General features: G+C 51.2%; 2 protein-coding genes across 3 annotated transcripts; both read right to left on the bottom strand.

The window, feature by feature from the left end:
- Nucleotides 1–406: 406 nt before the first annotated feature.
- Nucleotides 407–23,802, bottom strand: Prkaca (protein kinase cAMP-activated catalytic subunit alpha). Of its 2 annotated transcripts, none has more exons than XM_034522429.2 (10): nucleotides 23,587–23,802; nucleotides 15,847–15,908; nucleotides 15,363–15,491; nucleotides 9,769–9,867; nucleotides 8,519–8,601; nucleotides 6,237–6,363; nucleotides 6,054–6,149; nucleotides 5,807–5,929; nucleotides 1,912–2,076; nucleotides 407–1,562 (listed from the first exon to the last, which is right to left on the bottom strand). In XM_034522429.2, exons 1-10 carry the CDS (start codon nucleotides 23,630–23,632, stop codon nucleotides 1,437–1,439), a joined length of 1,056 nt encoding a protein of 351 aa, XP_034378320.1. In that variant the 5' UTR covers nucleotides 23,633–23,802; the 3' UTR covers nucleotides 407–1,436. The 2 variants fall into 2 exon arrangements, with proteins under 2 accessions (XP_034378320.1, XP_076771602.1); XM_076915487.1 differs by lacking the exon at nucleotides 23,587–23,802 and adding an exon at nucleotides 18,096–18,235.
- On the bottom strand, nucleotides 18,181–18,384 carry Smim46 (small integral membrane protein 46). Its single transcript, XM_076915488.1, has one exon. It carries the CDS (start codon nucleotides 18,328–18,330, stop codon nucleotides 18,181–18,183), a length of 150 nt encoding a protein of 49 aa, XP_076771603.1. The 5' UTR covers nucleotides 18,331–18,384.
- Nucleotides 23,803–24,695: the final 893 nt, after the last annotated feature.

The following is a 24,695-nucleotide window of genomic DNA, read 5'->3' as shown; positions in this document are numbered from 1 at the left end:
GCTGCGGCCCGACGCGCCTCGCTCCTGGGGAGCCGCGGAGAGCTCACCAGCGGCCCTGCCGCGCCTACATGAGGGCTTGGGGGACGCGCGGGGCTCCCCCTTTCTCTTTCTACACTGCTAATCCTGCTGCTGTTTGGCGGAACCGGTGCGAGCGGCCCTCTCGGTCCCGGACTAGACCGAAGTAGGGGTGGGAGCAGATTTGAGGGCCCCGAACTCAGGGTCAAAGGACAGTTTGCCCACCCCACCCCTCCTTTCTCTGGCGGGGCGGAGGAAGTACAGGAATTCCAGCTAAACCCGGTTTCTCCAAGGTCCCGAGGCCGGGGTCTCCATAGCCTGGACATTGAGGTCCGAAATTCCCTTTCCAACACCCTGAGGGTGTGATCGAAGTCGGGAATACCAGCGACACTTTTATTTTAAAACAAAACTTTATTGGTAATAGTTTTCAAATATGTTTACAACAGCACACTGTTCAAGAGGAAGTCTCATCCTTCGAAGCACACAGGTTGATCGGCCCCCCTCGCCCACCCGGGGCCCCCACCCAGGCCTGAGAGCTCCTCCTTTTTGGGAGAAGTTACGAGAGGGATAAACACAGGGGTAAATGGGGTAATTTCCCCAGCAGCTCCCCACCTTTCTATTGAGAGAAAAAGCACAATCAGACTTGGGGGTGCAGTGAGTGGGGACGCACAGCTGGAGGTGGTGGACAGCTGACAGCTAAGCTAGAAGTGAGGCGCCCAGGATGGGGAGGGGCTTCTTAAGGGTGCTGATGCACAGAACAATTGGCATGAGACCACTGGAAAGGGGGCCGGGAGGCTAGCAGCTCAGGGCAAGGTTCCAAGCCCAGTTCCTTCTTTGACAGAGTCAGTTGGCTACCCGGGTCTCGTCAGAATGGATTTGGGGGTGGGGGGTGGGGGTGGAGGCATTTAGGAGGGATGGGACAATTTGGAGGGTGGGAGGCACTGGTGGAACTTAATTTAAATGAAAAAAAAAAAAAAAAACCCACTGGCAAGCAGCCCTCTGTACAGGTCATAAAATCTCCCTTTCCAGGTAGGGCTGCGTGGAGGGAAGGTTGGCTTTACTGTTCACCCTTAGTGTCCAGTGCTGGGGTAGGGGTGGAGGCTGAATGTGGGCCCCTCTTTCCGTCCCCAGCCCTTGGATACACCAGCAAGATTGGGTATGACTGGAGCTAAGAAATTCATTGAAAACAGGCAGGGAAGGGTGGTGGAGAAGAGGGGGGGGGGCAGCTGATGTTGCCCCTTCCCCAGGATCTGGCTTTCTCCTTAACCCTGGGGGTGTGGAGTGGATGTTAAATTAGATGCATGGAACTCTAGGGCCCTCTGGCTGTTCGATCCAACCCCCCCACCCCCAACCGGAAAAAAAATAGAAAGAAAAAGAAAAAAAAAAAAATGAAAGAAAACCCATGGGGCACAAGCACACCCCTAAAACTCAGTAAACTCCTTGCCACATTTCTCATTGATGGAGACCCGGATCTCTTCCTCCTCATAGTCGTCAAAGTTACTCGTGTCCCCAGGGCCTTTAAACTTTGGTATGAAGGGAGCTTCCACCTGGATAGGGATCAAGAACCACCCAGAGTGCATTAGCTGACCTTACCATTACAACAATAAAAATGAATGGCTTAATATTCAGACGACACTTGCTGTGACCCAGGCCTGAGCTCAACAATAAGGTATAGTGTCTTCTCTGCAACCCAACTCACCAAATGAAAGTCACTTCCTGGAGAACAGACTGCCTAAGGCCACAAAGTGGCCAGAAGAGCCCAGCATCCCCCATGTATAGTCCCTTACTAGCCAGGAAGCCTTCTGTTGTTTAGTCCTGAACTTAATGCACTGTTTATATTATCCTATCCGTAATTCCTTGCCTTTCCAGCTTTGGGCATGGGAAAAGGAAGCCCACCTTTCTCTGATAGATGGCGATCCAGTCAGTTGTGGCAAACCACTTGTGGTTCTTGATGTCATTGACCCCATTCTTGAGGTTCCCAAAGCGCTTGGTGAGATCCACCTGCAGCAGGTTCCGTAACAGGTCCTTCAAGTCAGAGCTGAAGTGGGATGGGAACCGGACCTGGAAGGGGTGTAGACAGAGTGGGGTGCTGCTCATAGACTTTGGGGGTCCAGAATGCCACCTTTTCCATTTTTGACACAATTTCCACCCCCTCCTCTGGCACACCCCAGACAAGGTTTCTGTGTGTAGCCTTGGCTGTCCTGAAAATCTAGACCCCCCTGTCCTCCCAAGTTCTGGGATTAAATGTGGACACCACCATACTGGGTGCGATGGGGTCTTGATGTGTAGCTCACACTGGCCTCAAACACACGATCCTGTCTCCTAGCCTCCTGAGCACAAGAGCTATAGGTGTGTACCTCTGCACTCGGGCCGACCAGTACCTGTTCCATTTAATAGCACTACAGGGAGAATGTGTTAAAATGGCTCGTGGGGCCCGGCAGTGGTGGCCCATGCCGTTGATCCCAGCATTCAGGAGGCCAAGGCAGGTGGATCTCTTTGAGTTTGAGGCCAGTCTGGTTTACAAAGTGAGTTCTAAACCAGGCAGTGGTGGCGCACGCCTTTAATCCCAGCACTTGAGAGGCAGAGGCAGGCGGATTTCTGAGTTCGAGGCCAGCCTGGTCTACAGAGTGAGTTCCAGGACAGCCAGGGCTACACAGAGAAACCCTGTCTCGAAAAACCAAAAAAACAAAGTGAGTTCTAGGACAGCCAGGGCTAAACAAACCCTGTCTCAGGGGAAAAACAAAACAAAACAAAGAAAAAAAAAAACACTCAAAAACAACAAGAAGATGGCTTGTTAGAGTTTGGTGGCACTCACCAATAATCCCAGCATTTAGACAAAGGCAGGTAGATCTCTATGATGTGAGTTTAAGGCCAGCTTGGTCTATATGGCAAGACCAGCAAAAGCTACACCATAAGACCTTGTCAAAAAAACCAACCAACCAAACAAAAAAAACCTCATTGCTAGGCCAATGGACAGCTCTGTGTTTGCAAAGGTCCTGGGTTTTGTTCCCAGTACCTACCTACATGTTGGCCTATATAACTACCTGTAACTCCATTCCTAGGGGATCTAATACCTTTGGCCTCCAAGGGTACTGTACTCATGTGTACACACATACAGACATACAAATATTTACATAGTTAAAAAATAAATAGGTAAAATAATAAACAGAGATGGCTTGTTGGAGCTAGCACTACAGTTCTGGGGCAGGTCAGGAGCCCAGCATACACATGGCTCTGCCTTTAGGCCCCAGTGTCCATGCAAACAAAAAACATGTTGAGTGCCCTCTTGTGTTTGCTGGTTGGGAATTCTGGGTAAGGCCTGAGAATCTACTACCCCAAGGTTGAAGGGACAGAGCTGTAGGAAGGCCCTCAGGTCTGTGGACTTGTCCCTCAGCTGGGATTCCTCAGGTGGCTCCTCTAAGAGGGGTCTGAAGGCTTCTGAAGTACGAATAGTTCTTGAGTCTGGATAAAATAGCGTGTATGCTTCTTCTAGTCACACACCTCAGAGGCTCCTATACATCCCTGTACACAGCCTCTGGATGTACACCAGTAAGAACTAGCTTCTAGGAGCCAGAGGTGGTGGCAAAAAAACCCAAAAACCAAAAACCAAAAAACAAAAAAAACCCCACAATCCCCTACCAACGCAGGAAAGTTGAGTGCCAGGGCTACATATCGAGACCCTGTTGTAAATGAATCAATCAATCAGTCAAACAAACAAACAAACAAACAAACAAACCCATCCACAAAAGGGCTAGTGAAATGGCTCAGCAGGGAAAGGTACTTGTTGCTGAGACGAATAATCTAAGTTCGCTACCCACGTCCACAGGCAGGAGGAGAGGACTGACTCCTGAGTTGTCCTTGACTCACAAAGAGATGTAAAAAAACTGAAGGGAACAGCAGCCCAAGGTGAGGAGGACAAGAAGGAGGAAATAAAGAAAAGGAACTCAGGCTAGCAAGAAAAGCAAAAGGAAGGAAAGAAACAAAGACAAAACTCCACTGGTCCCTGCTAAGTCTTCCCCGCGCTGTGTGACCTTGGCCAGCGCCCTTAACCTCTCCAGGCCTGTACTGGCCTCAATGACATGGGGCAGATATCCCAGGGTTCTGTGTGACAAGATAACAGTCAGGGCCCGTGGGAACTGTAAATTGCTACAAAGGAGGAGATTATACTCAGCCATGTGTGGTTGTGCATGCCTGTCCACTCGGGACTTGGGAGGCAGTGGCAGGACCCAGAGGTCAAGGGTAACCTTGATTATGTACAGAATTGGGAGTCCAACCTGGGACTCTTCAATACAACAACAACATGCCCTCCCTTCTTCCTCAGAATCGTCTATGGAGATTTTTGTACCCTCCTGGCCACCATCTTGGACATTTCAATTTTTCATTTTGTGTTTTTTTTTTCTAAGTGATATTCTGTAACAGTTCAAAAAATCTGTTTCCCTAACCTTCCAACAATCCTCCTGCCTCAGTCTTCTGAGTACTAGGGGGAAAGTACTTACTAGGGTTCATTTAATCCCAGCAGAGACAAAGGCAGGCAGACCACTGTGAATTAGCCTGGTGTACATAGTAAAATCTAGACTACCCAGGGCTACAAAGTGAGAACCTCACTCAAAAAAAGGAGACAGAAAAAAGAAAAAAGAAGAAAAGCACACGGCTGTCTTTCTTCTGTCTGACGGGAGACACTCACAGGCACTCCTAGGTGATGGAGATTTGTGCCCAGCCTTGAGGACCACAGCAGAGCAGTATCTCCTTCCAACCTCCCAACAGGCAGATGGATAAAATGAGGCCCAGAGAGTCTAAGTGACTTTGTCTCAGTTTTGCCCAACAGTTTGTCACAGGATTGAGACTTGGGGAATGGCAGTGCCCACACTTGCTTGAACCACATACAGAGACTTGGAGCTAGTAGGTGGCTGTTGTCAGAGATGCTGAAGCAGGTGAGGTGATAGCCAGGATGAGAATGAGGGTCCTCAGTACCTCTCCCCAGCTCCTTTGAGGCTCCCGCTTGCTTCCCCTGGTGCAATCTTAGACCAACCACATGCCCTTTCTGTACCTCAGTATCCTCCAGGGGCGTCATTTGCAAGGTAAGGCTAAAGGGTGAGCCAGGGCCAGTGGATGGTGAGGACAAGGACAGTCCTCCTGAAAGGTACACTCTTGGGCTTTGTCTTTGTCATGAGACAAGGTTTTACCGTGCAGCCCAGGCTGTCCTGGCCATGGCCATCCTCTGCCTTGGACTTCTGAAGAGATATTAGGTCTCTATGCCATGCCATGCTAACTAAGGAGACTACATCTGGAAGGAATACACAGTGGCAGGTCCTGCCCACAGCAGGGTGAGGCTTGCTGGTATGGCTCGGTTTGTTCTTCTGGTCTGGTGTCAGGGCAGTATTTTCTATAGCCAGAGTTCTGATGTGGATCTGCCTCCTGACAAGCTTGGGGATTCAGCCCTATCAGTTGTGAAATAGATTCTCCAAAGCATTGGTGTATGTGTGTGTGTGTGTGTGTGTGTGTGTGTTGCTGGTATACATGCTAGACTACTGCTCTACCACTGAGCCACAGCCCTGATCTAGGCCAGCGCTCTATAGCTGAGCCATCCACCCCTGTCTGTGAGGTTTCTGTTTTACTATTTATTTAGCCCATGCTATCCTGGGAATCTCTGTGTGGCCCAGACTGGCCTCAAACTTAAGATCCTTCTGCCTCAGGATCACAACAGGTCTGTGACAGCACACTCAGCCTTTCGAGGACATGTGACAGGCTGTTTTGATTCCTTCCAGAGCTGACTTCCATATCCTGGCCTCACCTTCCCAGAGACGATTTTCTCATAGATCTGGATAGGCTGGTCAGCGAAGAAGGGCGGGTAACCAGCAGCCATCTCGTAGATGAGGACCCCGAGAGCCCACCAGTCCACAGCCTTGTTGTAGCCCTAGAGCAAGACGGGGGGCCAGTCGATGAGGCGAGAAGGTGAGAGGGAGGTGATTCCTCAGGGGCAGGGCGGGCTATGAGGTGGAGCAGGCCTCAGGGGTGGGGCAGGCTGGTGAGGTGCCTACTTTGCTCAGGATAATCTCGGGGGCCAAGTACTCAGGGGTCCCACACAAGGTCCAAGTACGGCCTTTTACACGCTTGGCAAAACCGAAGTCTGTCACCTGTAGGCACAAGAATGAGCAGTTGGTACAGAGAAAGGCTGCAGGCTCCAACTATGCCCTCCAGTGCCCTCCCCCGGCCACGGGCACCTGAATATAACCCTGCTGGTCGATGAGAAGGTTCTCGGGCTTCAGGTCCCGGTAGATGAGATCCAGGGAGTGCAGGTACTCGAAGGTCAGGACGATCTGCGCCGCGTAGAAACGGGCATGGGGCTCGCTGGGGGACAAGCCAGGAGGGGATGTGGGTGAACATGACCACATCCCCAAGTGGTCCAACATGTGGGTCTGTGTACCCACAGAGCAAGACACCCCCTGTCTAGCTAATCAAAATGTAGACTAAAAGCTGGGAATGCCATGTATCAGCGATCCCGGTTATGCAGGAGGCTGAGGCAGGGGGACTGCATGAGCCCAAGATTCCAAGGGCGGCCTGACAGAGAGCCAAACGCTATTGTAAAAACTGAGGAGGCCCACACGATGGCACATATCTGTCACTACAGCACTCTGAGAGGCAGGGGCAGAAGCACTAACATATGTCTGAGGCTAGCCTGGGCTACATCATGAGTTCTAAGCCAGCCCAGACTACAAAGTGAGACCCTGTGTCAAAAATGAAACAAACAAACAACCAACAGCAACCATCAAACCCTACCTCCCTGCCCCATTCTGAGCTGTATAATTCTATTCCAAACTCAGATAAAACAAACGTGTACTGGAAGGCTTAGAAGGGACAGGTGCCTTGCTAAGGAGGTAACTTAGTCAAGAAGTGGTTTAAGGGAATTTTGTCTGATAATCAGAGTTTTGAAAGAAAGTCATCAGGGTACATACAAATGTCCAAACCAAAAACACCTCGCCAGGCATGAGGGCCTAGTACATATATCTTGAGCCCAAGTACCCCAGAGGTCTATGAGTTCTAAGCCAACCTGGTCTACATGGTAAGCTACAGGCTAGCCAAAGTTACATAAAACAAAATAAATAACAACAAAAAATAACCCTGAGCACCTCACAGGTCTGGTCATCACGGACCACAGGTCTTGCTGGCTTGTGTTTGTAAGTTAGGCAAAGCTCGAGTTCATAAAAAGACGACAATTTGTAGAGTTTAAAAGAGAAACCCGGGAGTGGGGGTGGGGAGTGAGCTTTGGCTCTCAGTAGCTGCCCAGAGACAAGTGAGGGAAAGGGGAAGTCAAACGTGGGCTGTTAGCAGCTCGAAGGGTAGTCACAGGGCAGCAGGCAGGAACATGGAAGCTTTGGAGAAGGAGCACAAAGTACCAGGAAAACTGTACCCCAGGTCCAGCTGCATCCGAAAGATAGAGGCAGAAAGGAAAGGAGAAGGAGAAGGAAAAGGAAAAGGAGAAGGAGAAGATCGTTTCTTCCTAACTCAGGAGGGGCTCACAATGGCGAGGAGACCTCCGGCCTGATTCTGTTTTGAAGGCGGTTGCTTGGTTTTGACAAAGCGGCTTTCAAAGCAGTCTAAGCTAGTCTCAAACTCCTATTGTCTTGCCTCTAACATACTGAGTGCTGGGATTAGAGCTGTGCACCACCACACTTGACAAGGTGTTTGGACTTTAGTATACATAAGATGTATTTATTTATTTAGCTGGATGTTGGTGAGCACACCAACATTCAATTTCAGCAGAAATTCAACTTCAGCAGAAGCAGGCAGATCTCTGAGTTTGAGGCCAGCCTGATCTAAAGACTGAATTCCAGGACAGCTAAGGTTACACAGCAAAACCATGTCTCAACAAACAAACAACTCCACCCCCTGAAAAAAAGAACACAATAACAACAACAATAATCCCATATATAGATATGTTTGTCAAGTAACATACTGATATAAAACTTAAAACTACATAAAATTATCTACTAGTTTAAAAAAAAAATCTTGCTAGATGTAGTGGTGGTCTCCAGCGGCTCTAGGAAGCTGAGAGAGGAGTCAGACTTGAAGTTGAAGGCCAACCTGGGCTACATAGTGCGATCTCATTTTTGTCTTTCTGTGCTAGAGTTTGTAAAATGGTGCCAACCTCCACCCCCAGCGAAGCCAATTCAAATTTTGACCCCTAAGTCACCATGACTGGTCGTTCAACTTGGCTGACTGAAACATCACAAACTGCTTAGTATAACAGGAACAAACGACACAGGGGCTGAATGTGATGACAGTCGCCTGTCACATCAGCACTCAGGAGGCAGGACCAGGAGGACTGTGAACCCAAGACCTGCTTCCGCTACACAGCTACAACAAACAGCATGCATGCACGCACACACATACACAAAATCCCACTGTCACCCAGACATCACTTTCCATTTCTAAGCACACTGGACTCCTACATGTCCCCGGATGGCTTGGCGGCCCCTCGGGGGGGCAAGGCTGGCCTGCTTACCTGAACCTTCCGATCCGCCGTAAGTGGGAGAACATCTCTCCACCAGGCACGTACTCCATGACCATGTACAAGTTTGAGTTGTCCTGCGGGAGACAAAGAGAGTCAAGGCCCCGTCCCCAGGCACTGGGCCCCAGGTGAAGACCACGGTGGCTTGGAGGGACAAGCATTGAAACCTCGGGGGCAACTATCTTCCCAGTTGTCCATGTTTCAAGCACTAGGAGCTGAAGCTTGGAACATTCTCTGGGAGCAGGAAGAGGCAGCTGCTCTTCTGTCCTCACAAGGGGAGAAAGTGAGGTGTGGCCAGTGACAGTTCTGCAGGAGCTACTGTCTCAAGCCTCAGTGTCATCATTTGCCAAACAGCCAAGACAGAGGACAGAGCTTGCAGAACCAGAAACAAAAACGTGTGGGATATGGCACACAGCCAGTCTCAGCCGCTGAGGAGGGCGAGGACTCTGAGACCACCTGGGTTATATAAAAAGAAAAGGTAAGCTTTGCTAAAAACAAAGCAGGAAGCACTATTTGTCACTGGAGAGGATAGCTCAACTCTTACAGGCTCACAACCAAAAGAACAAAAGGTTTTTACAGGGCTGGGGATGTGGCTCAAATGTCAAGCGCTTGTCTACTGCATACAAAGCCGGTTCCGTCCCTAAGACCTAAGAAACAAAACAAACATGGATAGGGCACGATGGTAAACACCTGTCATCTCAGCACTCAGGAAGCTGAGGCAGGAGGATCATGAATTCTAGGCCAGCCTAGGGTATATAGTGAGATTCTGTCTCAAAAAACAAACAAATAAATAAAACAAAAAGAAAGAACTAAGGACTGCTGTCCGGCCTCCACACAGGGCATTTCTGGGGACAGGCTCTGATGACTGCCCACTTTGAGCGGTGTTCCCATGTTCTTATGCACCGGCAAGAACTCCTCACTCTTATGACCACACAGCTTGAGGGCTGGGCTGAGTTCCATTTCGCAGATGAGAAGAGCAAGGCCCAGTGTGATTGGTGCCTCTCTTGCAAGGTGATGCACATGTAAGGCACAGTGGGAAGCAGCTGCCTGGTTGCCTGGTGGCAGTTCATGTCATTCAGGATGTGTGATGTGCCTAAGGTTACCAAACTAGCAGCTGGCTAACTGAAGAGCTGAACTAGAGAGGTGCCCAGGGCCCCAGTCCACCCCAGTTTCTGGCATTCCTCCTCCAAGGATCTTCTAGGACCCACACTCCACCCTCCTCAAGCCCTGGCTGTGGCCCTTACCTTGAAGGAGAATTCAAGTTTGACCAGGAACGGGAAGTTGACCGCCTGCAGGATGCGTTTCTCATTCAGAGTGTGCTCAATCTGCTTCAGCTTAACCACCTAAGGGAGAGCAGAGGCCGAGAGGGGCCTCAGTCCCTAGCCTGGGTCAGAATTAGAAATATAGGACTGGGGACCATTTCTTCAGTCAGAACGATGCAGATAACCACAGCATGGCTGAGTGCTGAGAGCCAAGGGGCCACTCAGATCAGAGCAGACAATGTGAGTACAGGAGCCCCACAGGACAGAGGAACCAGAGCTTGGGAGAGGGAGCTTCGGGCCTATTGATGCCCAGATGAGGCACCTGGCAAGATCTGGAAAGCAGGGGGAAGCAGGGAAGGCTGCCTGCAAGAGGAGGGACTCAGCTGACACCACAGAAGCCCAAAAGCTATGGAGGCTTAGAGATCAGCTCCCTTCTCCAGGCAAGCATTTCTGATCTCGTGTGGTGCTGAGCACGGAACCCAGGGCCTCTCGTGCTAGCTCTCTGTCACTGAGAATACTCCTGGTCCGTTTCAAACTTTGTATTTATTTATATTTATGTTGGGGGCAGCCTATGCACAATAAGGCATCCATGTGGAAGTCAGACAACAGGCTGAGGAAGGCTGTCGCCCTTTCACCAAGTGAATCCTGGATGTCAAATTCAGGTTGTCTGGCCTGGTAGCACCTTTACCTGCTGAGCCACGTTGCCAGCCCCATCCTACCCCAGCTGCTCTGAAGCTTATGTGGAACAGTCATGACAGGGACAGCTTTTCAGTCTCGACACCTTTTCTTGCCTTTCCATGTATTTGTAAGTACAAGATGATCTGAGTTTGGTGCATACTTGAAAGACTGAGGCAGGGGGATCTGGAGTTTAAGAGCAAATCTGGCTATACAAAGGTGCTAGCCTAGGCTGTGTGAGACCTATTCCAACACACACAGGCACATATGCACATACCAAAAGTAAAATACAGAACATTCCAAAGCTACCTAACATGGAAAAAAAAATCACAAAATGTTTCACTAGGCATAGTGGGGCATGCCTGTATTCTTGGCATTCAGAATGACTTCTGGAGGACAGCCTAGGCCACATATCGAGACCCTGTCTCAAAAACAAGGCAGTCAACTTTGATCCAAGTCTGGGTTCAATCCCTAGAACCCACAGGGTAGGAGGAGAGAACCAACTCCTGAAAGTTGTGTCTGGCTACACTTTTGCGAGGCTCTCCCCAACCTCCCAATTAAAGATGCCATCAAAACAAGCAGCAGCAACAGCAACCAAGACTGACATGGAAATGCACGCCTATAAATCCTAGCATTTCAGGGGCAGGAGAATCAGGAGGAGTTCAAGGCTATCCTTGGCTACACAGAGTCTAAAACTAGAACTTTGATCAGTAAGACTGTCTCAAAATCACCCAGCCTTTACAGATATTGGTAGCCTGGAAATGACTAGGACAGGTCACTGTATTAACTAGAAATTATGGTTAAAATCCATTGCAGGGCTGGAGACGCAGCCCTGCAGGACAGCATTTGCTTAATGTGTGAGGTCTTGAGCTCTACGCCCAGCAAGGAAGGAGAAAAAGCAGTTCACCTGTTTCTTTGTACGTGTTTGATGGGCTGACTAGAAACTGTGGAAATACCTCTTGTTACGGTACGGGGTAGCTCAGCAGTAGGGCAGGCACCGAGAGTGTGACAGGCCCAGATTTAACTTCCAGTACCACACAAAACCAGTATAAACTCTGGTAAAAGAAATTCCGTGACTCAGGCTGGGTTTCTGTTGGTGGACCTGTTCCATGGCACTGTTAGCATCAGACAGGGGTCAGAAATCTTCATGGGTCTGGACAGCTGGCTTAGTGGGAAAAAAAAAAAAAAAAAAAATGTGTGGACTTGGGCTGGGCTGGAGAGATGGCTCAGTGGTTAAGAGCACTGACTGCTCTTCCAAAGGTCCTGAGTTCAATTTCCAGCAATCACATGGTGGCTCACAACCATCCGTAATGGGATCTGATGCCTTCTTCTGGTGTGGCTGAAGATAGCTATAGTGAACTCATAAAAAAAAAAAAAAAAAAAATATATATATATATATATATATATATATATAAATGTGTGAACTTATTTTGCAGAAGACTGGAGTTTGATTCCCAGCACCCATGTCAGGTGTCTCACAAATGCCCATGACTCTAGCTCCTGGAAGATCCAATGATTCTAGCCACCACAGATACCTATAAACCTACCTGTAAGCACAGGCAGACAGGCAGGCAGGCAGGCAGGCAGGCAGACAGACAGACAGACAGACAGAGTTACACCTAAATAATTTTAAGGAAAGCCTTTATGGAGGGGTAGGAGATGGTTCAGTTGGTAAAGTGACTACCGCACAAACATGGGAATGGATCCGAGTTCAGACCCCAGCACCCATGTACAAGCCAGGTTGTGGTGATCCATCTGTAATCCCGGCACTGGCACAGGGAAGCAAGTGAATCCCTGGAGTTTCCTAGTCAGCCAGCCTCACTCCAAGTTCAGTGGAGACTCAGGCATGGTAGCACATGCCTTTAGAAAAGGGAGAAGAAGGCAGATCTCTTGAGTTTGAGACCAGCCTGGTTTACAGAGTGAGTTTTAGGGCAGTTAGGTCCACATGGAGAAACCCTGTCTCAAAAATCTAATAGTAATCGCAATAACAACAGCTGATAATAATGTGGAGTGATTGAAGAAGAGACCCAGGAAAGACCTCTGCTTTGCACACATACACACAAAGACAAATACACACACAGTCTTTATGAAAAGCTACATATGGTGGTACACGCCTATCAATGCCAGACTCTGGAAGCAGAGGCAGGAGGATCTCAAATTTGAAACCCATCTGGGCTACACAGTGAGAGCCTATTTCCAAACAAAGCTTTTTGTTATTTTGAGACCAGACCTCACAAAGCCCAGGATGGCAGTGACCTCGACTTGGGGATGATCTGTATCTTTATCCTGCTTCCGGCTCGCCCCCTCAGAGCTGGGATGCTGCACACACCATTTTGTTTGGTTGTTAGGTTTTGGGTTTTTCTTTTTCTTTTCTTTCTTTTTGTTTTCGAGACAGAAGGTCAACTCACTCTGTAGACCAGGCTGGCCTCAAACTCACAAATCCACCTGCCTCTGCCTCCCAAGTGCTGGGATTAAAGGCGTGCGCCACCACTGCCGGCTGGTTTTATTTATTTATTTTTTTTCCAAGAGTTTCTCACAGGGCGGTGGTGGTGCACGCCTTTAATCCCAGCACTTGGGAGGCAGAGGCAGGCAGATTTCTGAGTTCGAGACCAGCCTGGTCTACAGAGTGAGTTCCAGGACAGCCAGAGCTACATGGAGAAACCCTGTCTCGAAAAACAAACAAACAAACAAACAAGAGTTTCTCTGTGTAACCCTGGCTGTCCTGGAATTCAGTCTGTAGACCAGGCTGGCCTGGAACTTAAGAGATCCAGCTGCCTCTGCCTCCTGAGCATTGGGACTACAATGTGCCACCATGGCCAGCTTCCACCATATAATTCTGTGTGTGTACCTAGACATGCATACACATGTAGAGGACAGATGTAGACACTGAAAATTTTCTTCACTCATTTGCTATCTCCTGTTTTTTGTTTGTTTGATTTTTGTTGTTGTTGTTTCTCTTTTTAAGAAAATCTTTAGGGCTGGAGAGATGGCTCAGTGGTTAAGAACACTGACTGCTTTTCCAGAGGTCCTGAGTTCAACTCCCACCTCATGGTGGCTCACAACCATCTGTAATGGGATCGGATGCCCTCTTCTGGTGTTTTTTTTTTTTTTTTTTTTTTTTTTGGTTTGTCGAGACAGGGTTTCTCTGTGTAGTCCTGGCTGTCCTGAAACTCACTCTGTAGACCAGGCTGGCCTTGAACTCAGAAATCTGCCTGCCTCTGCCTCCCAAGTGCTGGGATTAAAGGCGTGCGCCACCACTGCCCTGCGCCCTCTTCTGGTGTGTCTGAAGACAGCAACAGTGTATTCATACATAAAATTAAATCTTAGGAAAAAAAAAAAAAAGAAAATCTTCTGTGTGTGTTTGAGTCTGGGTGTGTAGCAGGTGTGGGGATCAGAGGACCACCTCAGGGGTCGTTCTTTGCCTTCCATCTTGTTTAAGGATAGGATCTTGCCTGCTGCTACATGACAGGCTGGCTGCCCTTGAGTTCACAGGGACTGCCTGTCTCTGCCCTATCTCACAGGAAGAGTGCTGATACATGTGCGCGCTACTGTGCTGGGCTATGTGTCTGCTCTGGGGATTGAATTCAGGTCCTCATGCTTGCCTAAGAGGTGACTTCTCCATTAATACCTCTTCAGCCCTCCAGCTCAGTAAAGTTTTTTCTTTAAATTCACTTATACTATGGTATGTGTGCGTGTGTGTGTGTGTGTGTGTGTGTGTGTGTGTGTGCACGCGCAGGGGTCAGGCAGGTGGATGCTTATGCCATGACATACTTGTAGGTCAGAGGATGCAGGCGTGTTTCTGTCCTACAGTGTGGGTTCTGGGGATTGTACTTAGGTCATCATACCTGGTAGCAAGCACCCGTAACACCCTCAGCCATCTCGCCAGTCCTGTCTCTACCTCTACCTCATTTTTTTGAGACAGGGTCTTTCTCTGAACCTGGAATTGGTTATGCTTGTTGGCCAACAAGACACACACACACACACACACAAAGTTTAAAAAAAATTTTTTTTAAAGAACTTCTCTGTAGGCTGGGCAGTCGTGGCATGTGCCTTTAAAGTCAGCACTTGGGAGCAGAGGCAGGGAGACCTTTGAGTATGAGGCCAACCTGGGCTACAGAGTGAGTTCCAGGCCAGCCTGGGCTACAGAGCACTACACAGAAAATATTTGTCTTGAAAAACAAACAAGCAAACAAAAAACAACAACAAAAAAGACGTCCTGCACTTCTGTGTAATCCTTGTTTTCTCGGGTTAATCATAGGGCTGGATGGGTTGGGGATGCAGCATTTCTCACCCTTGGGTCTGAGAGATTGTGGATATGAATGTGGCTGAGTTCCCATGGGGACAGGTTCCAAGACACTACTGATCACAGATGGCAATCTGTGGAGCTCTGGCCTGTGTGTGCGGTGACACTGCTTGCACGGAGCTCTGGCCCGTGTGTACGGTGACACTGCTTGCACGGAGCTCTGGCCTGTGTGTGCAGCAACTTGCACAGACCCTCAGACCCTATTCCACTTTTTTCATCTCTTGCCGATGTGCGGATGGAGTCCAGGGCCCTGAGAATGCTGGTCAAGTGCTCTGCCTCTGAGCGCACCCCAGCGGTAGACAGCACACCACCAGTGGAACACTCACAACGCTTAAGGAAAGACGCACACATCCCTCCACTCTCTGGACTCAGCACAGTATTTTGCTTGTGGCAAGGCCAAGTTGCCACTGGACCTTTCTAAATCCTGAGGTGCAGGGGAAGGCTGCACTGCTAATTTACAAACAGCTGCATGTATGTTCTGGTGGAGCCCTTGGCGCTGACAGCCGGGTGAGGTGAATAAATGGGCAGAAAAGCAGTATAGGTGATGTGGGCCTAGCACGGTGGGCAGCCGGGAGAGCCTGGCAGCTGCTCGTCTTACCTTCTGCTTGTCCAGGATCTTCATGGCGTAGTGGCTCCCGGTCTCCTTGTGCTTTACGAGCATCACTCGCCCGAAGGAGCCGGTGCCAAGGGTCTTGATTCTGTCAAACTGATCCAACTGGGCTGTGTTCTGTGGGCAAGAATGGGAGGGGTCAGGGCCACCTCCCAGCAGCCTTCTGAGCTGGGGAGTCCCCTGTGTCACCGGCAGAGGGGGCCCTGGGGAGTGGGTGGAGATGACCCAGGGGACATTCTTTCAGGCAGGGTGGCAGGGGCCAGATCCGGCCCTGGCCTGGGGCCCAGGAGCTGCTGGCAGCTGCATGGAGAGTGGGGGCTGCCAGGTGCAAGGGTACAGTGGGTGGGGGCCCAGCAATGAAAAGTGGAGGCACCGTGAGCACGTTAGAAGGGACTGGGGCAGGGCTGGGCAGGGCACACAGTGACCGAGCTGGCGACTGTAGCCTGGGTACCGCTTACTCTGAGGTGCTCACCTGAGAAGGGGTCTCCCATTTTTTCAGGAAATCTTCCTTGGCTTTGGCTAGGAACTCTTTCACTGAGGGAGAGAGACACAAGTTAGGTGATGAGCCCTTGCTTCGAGGCACATCAAGTTTTCCACTCTGGTAGGAAGTGGGGTATGGTTCTTTCAAGCCAGAATCTGTTATTTTACCAATGCCTTTGGGAGATCCTAGAGGCAACTTGGGGCATTTTGATTGGGCTAGGGCCCAATATCCCACTAATTACAGAGGTAGGTATCAGATTCTTGTAACACCCAAAGAGGGCACATGGGCACTTGGGAAGACAGGACCAAGAGGCACATAGGCCAGTCCACCCCGCTCTCCCCAGCACTAAGAGACATTCCTTGGCCAGGGTTGTGCCAGCTGAGGTATTAATAGACTCTGATCTGGCTGCTCCTCTGTTGAGGCCAGGCCCTAGTGGAAGCCTACAGGGCTAGTGGAGCAGGTGCCCTTGGTGGGCTCAGCTGTCACCTTGGCCCCTGCTGGCTCTGGGCCTGCTTTTGCTGAGGGGAGAATCCTCGCCCCTGAGCTGCTTCACTGGGTTTCTCCCTTCAGGCACGCTCGTCCCAGGGCTTGCAGCATTCTGAGGCCAGCATCTCACTTCCTAATGTAGAAGCTGTCCCTGGTGACTGGCTGAGGCACCCATTTCATTCTCTTTGATCTGTTTGACAACCTTCTTTACATCTGTTTTAACCACTTAATAGCTCAGGAAAATGAGGCCTAAAGACTGAGAGGCAGCTGAGGGACAGGACTTCAGGGTGAGAACTCAGAATCTGTTGGGATGTTGGCAAACTGTATGTCTTTTGACAACTCATCTCTCTCTCTGGGCCTCAGTTTTCTATAGGAGCAAATGGGGATAAAAACCATGAGGACTTTGTAGGGTGCTGGTGGGGAGACAGTCCTGATTTCACCCTTGTAAAAGAGCTGGAACAGTGGTCTGGTACCAGGTTTATGGTATAGAAATGCCAGTCATTCTATCTAACGGTTAATCTTAGTTGGCAAATTAACTATATCTGGAATCTGCTAAAACCCCAGCAGTTGGGCACACTGGTGAAGGGTTTTCTTAATTGGATCATTTGAGGTGGGAAGACCAGCCCTAAACCTGGGCCACACCTCCTGGCAACAGCCCACATAAAAGGACATGGAGGAAGGCTACTTTGCCTTCTGCCCGCTTGCCCACACTTGTACTGGCCACTCATCTGTCCTGTTGCTGGTGCTAAAACCTACTTCTTCAGTATTCCAGTGCGGACTGAAGACCACCAGCTGTCCAGGAATCTTCTGGAACTCCAGCACTAGATTGGGACTGCTGACACATCCAGTCTTGGGACTGAACAACAACCCAAGCCACAGGCTATACAACACTCTAATGACCCCATATATAAGTACTCACTCCATCAGTTCTGCTCCTTTAGAGAAGTATGATCAAGAGTCTCTTGGGATTTTTTTTTTCTTTTGAGACAGGGTCTCTCTCTACATAGCCCTGGCTGTCCTGGAACTCACTCTTTAGTGATTCCAGATTAGCCTCAAACTCAGAGCTTTCTGTGCCTCTGCCATCTCTTGAGTGCTAGGATTGGAGGCTTGCACTACCACATCTGGTAGAAAATCAAGGTCCCTCCCTTGATTTTCTGAGACAGGATCTTACACTGTAGCCCAGTGTAACACGGGGCTCACTATACAGCCCCGGCTTCCCTTTACTCAGAGCAGTCCTCCCGACTCAGGTTCACTAGTATGGGGATGCATATGAGCTACTATACCTAGACATTTGGGGTCATAGCACAGGGGGGACAGTGCCAGGAGGAGCAGGATTGGAGTGGCATCACAGACTTAAAGTATCGAGATCTGAGGCAGGATCCTGCTATCAAGGCCAACCTAGAATATACAGTAAGAACCTGTATTGAAAGAGTAGGGGCTGGAGCTGAAGCTGAAGCTCAGTGGTAGAACACCTGCCAGTGTGCACAAGGCCTAGGCTCTATCCCTAGCGAGACAACACAAAGAATATACTGGGCTATAATCCTAGAATTAGGAGGCTAAGACAGAAGGATCTCAAGTACAAGGCCTCTCAAAAACAAAAACAAAAACAAAAACAAAAAAAAAAAAAAAAAAAAAACAAACAAAAACAAAAAAAAAAAACCAACCAACCAAACAACAACAACAAGAAAAAAAAAAACATGCAAAGGAGGTGGTGATGCAAGAACACGTGCCTAAAGCAAGAAGCCCACACTCACCTGCTGCCTGCCTCTCCCAGCAGAGTATGGCATGGGGGTTAGGTACCATGGGGCAAACTGGGGCCCACCAGTTCCCAGCCAGGATTCAGGGTGCTGACTGAGGCTTTAGTCCCCAGAAAGTGCAGCGCAGGTAACCCAGGAAACGGACAGCCAGATGGGCCCAGAGGAACAGCTGTAGCCACAGCTGGAAGGTGACATCGTCCTCACAATCACTACTTCCAGACCCCAGATCCATCCCAGGCGGCCCTGGGTTCTATCTGCAATCTCCTCTTTGCTGGAGTAACAAGTGCCTCTTGGTAAGGTCTGGGGGTTGGGGAAGGAGTTGGTTGCCACGGAAGCATTTAAAGGCACCTGCTCCAGGCTGGTCAAGGACTGCAGAGGCTCTCCGTGACAGTGGGAGGTAGGAAGATTCTCTAGAGGGTGTCCCCTCTGGTTGGCCTGCTCTTCCAAGGATGCCCACGGCTCCCAGAATGTCTCCCCAGTGGAACAGTCTGCACACGGTCCATGTACCCAGAGTACTGCCCACAGACAGAGGTGAAGGAGTTAAGGCCCACGCAACAGGCACCCGCTCTCCAGAGGTTTAAGAAAGCCCCAGAGCTACTAATTAGCTGAAAGAACAGCTGGGAAGGAAGGCCAGGGTGGAGAACAGTAGTAAAAACCACTTTATCTTCTCCTTTGAATTTCCTCTCAACACAGAGCCCCCAAATCCTGTTCCCTTGAGAGACATGGGCATATCTGGTTCTGTCTTGCTCCTCTGCAGGGGCGGAGAGGGGAACGGTGTCCCGGGATGTCCTTGGCCTCTGTCAAACCTTGCCCTGTGCTTGGCTCTGTTCTCAGCCATGAAAGTCCAAACCGGAAATGAATGGCTAAAGTTGAGTGGGGGAGGGGAAGATAGCTTTAATCATCTTCCTTCTTTCCAGGCTCCCAAAAGCTAAAAGCTCTGCAGCAGCCTTCCTGGGGCTGCCCGGCACCTATGGACTCATGCTGCCAACAGGAAGAGGACAAGGAAGGTAGCCCAGCAGCTGCTAGCTGGTGGAGCCTGCTGCCCTGCCCACTTCTCTCATTTGGAAGGGAAGGGTGCCATTGGCCTCCACTCTCTGGATTTGATATGCCGTGAAAACTCCAGACATCTCTAGGAAAGCCAGTGCCACAGCAAGACATGGAGATCACCTTGGATTCAGATACGGGGTCACAGCAGCTAGCAAGAGTGCACTGCACTATATCCCCAGTTTAAGGGGAACCCCACCAATACTAGGTCTCCTCTGTCTCCAGGCAGGGTTCAGGGTATCAAGCTCTACTGTACCCAGGTCTAAGGTGGACCTATCTTTATTCTGGGCTGAATCCCAAAGATGGTATGACTACTCCATGCCCCTGTCTGAGCTGGAGCCCCACTCCAGGTAGACCATCTGCTTTGGTCTGAAATGGACCATTCATCCCTGTTCTTCTTTCTCAGGTTCCCTAGCCCAGGATTTTAGGAGAGGGGTTTTCAGGGATATTCAAGGGTCCACAGACTCCTTCTCTCCACCTGCTCCCCTAAACCCCATCACAGCCCCTCCCTGACTTAAGGGGCAGACAGTGTCTAGGAAGTTGCTATAACAACAGGGCTCAGCCTCACCATCGTTGGAGCTGGAAGCCATTACTCAGTCTTTCTCAGGGCACTAGCACTACGGTGGCTGGGAAGCCTCATAAGATCTGCTGCACCAGTTTGGCTGCCAATCCTTGGGGGGACCCTGCCTGTAGAGGGAGCCAGGGAGTAGGGTGGGAACAGGAAGAGAAACTCAACCTGCAGACTAATGGGTGCAGGGGAGGGGCAGATAGAACCCTTCAAACTTCTGTTGGCCTGACTGGGGAAAAGGCAAAGCTGCCTGGGGAGACCCTCTTGGGCACCCATACAACTGCCGATGATAGCAAGGTTTTGACCCTTTTGAGCTTCTATAGGATGTTAGAAGGCAACAATTCTTTCCATGTAGAAATGTCCTGAGGATGTCTTCCCTCAGTGACTGGATCAGTTTGTTTTGGAGACTTCTTCAGGGCTCCCTCTTACCATGCCTGCCACTCTCCCTGCGGGTCAACTCCCTGGGGTGTGGACTGGCTGAGCTCTGAGCTCCACTTGGCTGTTAGTCCTGGGAGCCTCCTGAGGTTTGACCTTCCCCTCTGTCCTCTAGGCTTCTCACCCTGGCCCCTGTCAACATATATGTCATTTAAAGGTGAGTCTTCCTTTACCTTATTCTATACCGTGCTGCTTCTAGACTCTTGCCCTCTTTCTTGGTCAAAGAGACAGCAAACCTAGCCCCACCTGGGCATTTCGATGGCAGTACAGTGGGCTGTAAGATGCCTGTTTGGTGCCTAGGAAGACTCAGGCAGCTTCCTGACCTCAGGGGGGCAGATGTGCGGCAGATGAGGTGCAGGTGCCCTCTGCAGGCTGGTGTGGCTACTGCCCTGTCTTGCTTAGAAGAGAGTACCCGGCTTTACCTCTTCCTCTAAAGAACAGCCTCTTTCTTACCTCTTCTAAGACAAGAGATGCTTCCTTTCTCACTCTGTTCCTCTCTAGGGGTAGAGGGATGTCTCCAAAGTCTGACTAGGTCTCAGGGGCAGAACACAAAGTTATTCTGAGGATGCTTTAACATCCAGTTATATACATACAGATGTTTCGTGGCACTAGGTAGGGGTTGAACCCAAGGCCTTGCATATGCTATGCAAGTCCCGTACCACTGAGCAGGGTCTCTATCTCTTATTTGCTTTTTATAGAGCGTCTCCTTAAATTGCCCAGACTATCTTAGAATTTAAGGTTCTTGTGGTTAAGGTGTCCAAGTAGCTGGGATGACAAGCCTGTGCCAGAGACTACAACAGGTTCTCAGTCTCAATCTCAATCTCAGGCAGGAATAGCTTAGGACCTATGAACAGAAATAAGCAAAGTGTTTATTTCTTTTAAAGGCTGTGTGTCATTTGCAGCCCAGGTTGGCCTCAAACTCAGGTCCTTCTGCATCACAGTCTCTTGCTTGTTATGGGTTTGAGACGTTGGCCCTTTTATTTTTTAAAAAAATGTTTTACACATTTATTGTGTGTGTACACACATTCTTGTGTGTCAGAGGACAACTTGGAGGAGTCAGTCCTCTCCTCCCACCATGCAGGTCCCAGGGAGACAATTCAGACTGGCAAGCTTCGCGGCGAACATCTTTCCTGAAGGCCATCCTGTAGCACACGGATTCTGTATGTTGACACAAGGTCTTGCTGCTCCCCACGGCAGCCTTTCATTTTTGGGCTTCAGGGATCCTTTTGCCTCAGCCTCTTGGCCTGCTGGTAGTGTCAATATACACTATTATGCGGTTTGTTTTTTATCATTTTAAGAAAATATGACTGGGGTTTAACTCCTACCAATGCTTGAAGGATAGACATGGTGGTGAATGCCTTTTAATTCCAGCACTTGGGAAGCTGAGGCAGGCAGATTTCTGAGAGTTTGAGGCCAGCCTGGTCTACATTTCAAGTTCCAGGCCAGGTGGAGCTATACAGTGAGATCCTGTCTTTAAAAACCAAACAAACCAAAGAATGTCTGAGTTAAGACATTCCAGGGTCCAGGAGATGTTCTGGTAGACAGCTCTGGACGTAAATTCTGCCTGTATGCTGTCATCTGTGTCAAACTCAGATGGCTCATTTGGACAAAAATCATCAAAGTAAGTCTGCCTATGAAGACCATTTAACAGAGCCCTCCTGGGTGCACGGAGGGCTGCTCGCTCCTGCTCACTCCCGAGCAGCTGGCCAACTCAGACTCGGATCTTTTCTTGGGAGCTTCCCTCCTCTGTGTGTGTATGCGTCTGATACGCTTAATGCTTTCTGAACTGTGCTCAGCTTTCAAAGGGGCCACTGCAGTATGCAGTCCACCGCACGTACCATCTACCTCCTGGTGGGCCTCACCTGCCAAGGGGGCTAGCCCTTCTCCTTCTGCCCTGGGGCCATTCAAGCCCAAGCCCAAGCCCTTTTTGGGCACTACCCACCTGCTCCTCTGTCATCAAGCCCTCAACTACAAGCACTTGCCTCTCTGTCCCCCGCCCATCAGTGAAATGCCAGGCCTCTTAAGGCTGCTTCTCTGGGCTGAGCTGTGCTGGTTCAAAGTGGGGGGAGGAGGAGGGGCAGAAAGTTCTTGGGCTTCTTCAGTGGCATTCTGGGGATTCAGACACTCAGAAGGGCAGAGCTGACCAGAGCCTCCTATTTGGGTAACTGAGAGGGGTTCTCAGCTGCAGTACGGCTTTAGCTTGGAATGACACCACTTTAAGGCGCAGAAGTATTGGGGACAGGGCCCAAGGCCCTTTCTGAAGTGATTTCAAATACAGAATCACTTTTTCCCTGGCTGGAAAAATTCAGCATATTTTGGGGTGGGGGAAGAGAATACGCCTCCCTTTGGGTGAGCTCTCGGTATGCACACACAATCCATCTATCTTAAGCAAACCAAATCACTAGCTGTCACCTACTGCTGGATGGCGTTACCACAATCCATGCAATTCTTCTTTCTGACCATCCCAATTCAAGTCAAACGAACCTTTGCTATTCATTTCATCCTCAGCTTTGAACCAGCCCTGGGGACTGGGTGAACGACAGAACCGCAGTTGTGAACCGACCATTTATTGAGGGGCCTTCCAAAGAACCCAGACCTCAGGGCAGGCCAGGAGGGTGCTCTGCTGCTTTACCTCACCCGCAACCCATGAAAAAGGACAGACGCAATGGCTCTGAGCAAGACCAGCTCGAACTTGGATGTGGAAGCGCAGAAGCAGCTCTCTATGTTCATAAACAGTCTGCCACCACAGCCAGGGCAAGACAATTGCACGGAGGAGGTGGAGTGACAGGATGAGAGGGGCAGAGGGACCCAGAAAGATCTTGTCCCCCATGCCAAGTGACACAGAAGGGAAAAACAATGCAGGAGGTAGCCCTGGGAAATATGCTCATGGGGTGGGGTGGGGGGGTTGGAGGTGGGGGCTGTGATGAAGTGAATCGGGCAGGGGTAGGAGAAAGATGGCGGGGGCTGGAGGGGGAGGGGTGTGGTCACCAAGTGGCCAAGGTCCCTGCAGCGTGGACCCCACAGCACTCCCGAGACTGGCAGGAGCCTGGATCAGGGTCAGGCATTGGGGCGCTGTGTGGGAAAGGTGAGTGACGAAGTGGGAGGGGGGATTAGAATCTGGGGAAAGGGACTAGGGGAAGAGGGGGTGGGGTGGTGACAGGGCCCCATCTGGGGCCCCGGCGGTCATACATGCAATGGTTGGCAGTGACAGCTGGGGGGGGGGGCATGGCCTTTGCAGTGGGGGATGGTAGGCCATGGGCACGGGGCCCCAATTGGGGGCAAGGTACCTTTGCGGTGATCGGACCCCAACATGGACAGGGAGCGGGCAGGGGTGCAGGCAGACAAGATTGGGGGGGCATATGGGGGAGGGGCCATGCAGTGATGGGCATTGCGCGGGCAGGCCGCACGCAGCGAAGATCAGGGTGACGGCCGGGCACTCACCGCTCTCCTGCTCGCTGCCCTTCTTGGCGGCGGCGGCGTTGCCCATCGCGGCGGCGTCGCGGCCGGGGCCAGTCCCGGAGCTGCGACGCGGCGGGTGCTAAGGTGGCCGGCGGCCCCGGAGCGCGCTGGGCAGCGGAGGCGGCGGCCCCTGGGGCTGGCTGCGCTGGCTGCGGCGCCACGACCCCCGCCCAGCCCCTGCTTCCCGCGTCTCTCTGCGCCCGCCCGCGGGGGAGCCTCAGCCCAAGTCCTCTGTCCGTGACGCCCCCGCAGCCCACCGCCCATTGGTTCAGGCCTCTCTGACTGACAGCCCCACGCTGCTGTCCATTGGGCCCCCGGCACCCTCCCGCGCCATCATAGGCTGCTGGATGAGTGACGCGAGTTGCAGACTCTCGGCCACTCACGGGCTCGTGAAGCCTCAGTCGGGCGGGCGAACGCGCGTGATTGGTCGAGAAGCCCATAGGGCTTGGGGCTGGCCCTGCGAAGCCGTCGATTGGAGGAGACGCGCGGCCCTGGCGGGTGTCAGTCCCGGGGTGGGAAGGCGGGGCAGCGGCGCAGGCTGCGGCCCGGGCGGCGGGCGGGGCGGAGGCTGCGGCGGCAGTGGCTGGAGGGTGGCCCGGTGGCAGGCGCTGCGAGGTGCGGGAGGCGGCCCGGCGGACGCCCGTGCGCCACTGTACGCGCTGCAGTCTCCCGCCCCTGCCCAGTGCGGCAGCGGCCACGGGCCAGAGGAGGTTGACGCCACGGCGGGCTGGCGCAGCGGCTGTCCACCTGCCAGCGGGGGAGGGGCGGGCTGGCGCCCAGGGTCAAAGGTCGCCGGGCGCCGTTCGGCGTCACTCTTAAGGCCTGACACTGAGCAGCCGTGATCCAACCAGCTCGGGGTCCGCTTTGGTTTGCTCGTGACACAACCGGAGCTGCAAGGGGATGCTGGACCTAGAACTGAGGGCGGGCTGGGCGGAGGCTCTGAGTCCACTCTTAGTTGAGGCTCAACCTTAGGCCCCTGAAAAGTAGTAACAACAGACGCCAGCCAAGTATATTACTTCTTGTACCTAGCACGTTGGGACTGTCATACTCCCATTTTGTGGAGGCACAGTCAGACGAGTTCCTTGCTCATA

This window comes from Arvicanthis niloticus, chromosome 18 (genome assembly GCF_011762505.2).
Source record: "Arvicanthis niloticus isolate mArvNil1 chromosome 18, mArvNil1.pat.X, whole genome shotgun sequence".
Lineage (NCBI taxonomy): Eukaryota > Metazoa > Chordata > Mammalia > Rodentia > Muridae > Arvicanthis > Arvicanthis niloticus.
The sequence above is the reverse complement of the archived record's forward strand: the minus strand, read 5'-3'. Positions and strand labels throughout refer to the sequence as shown.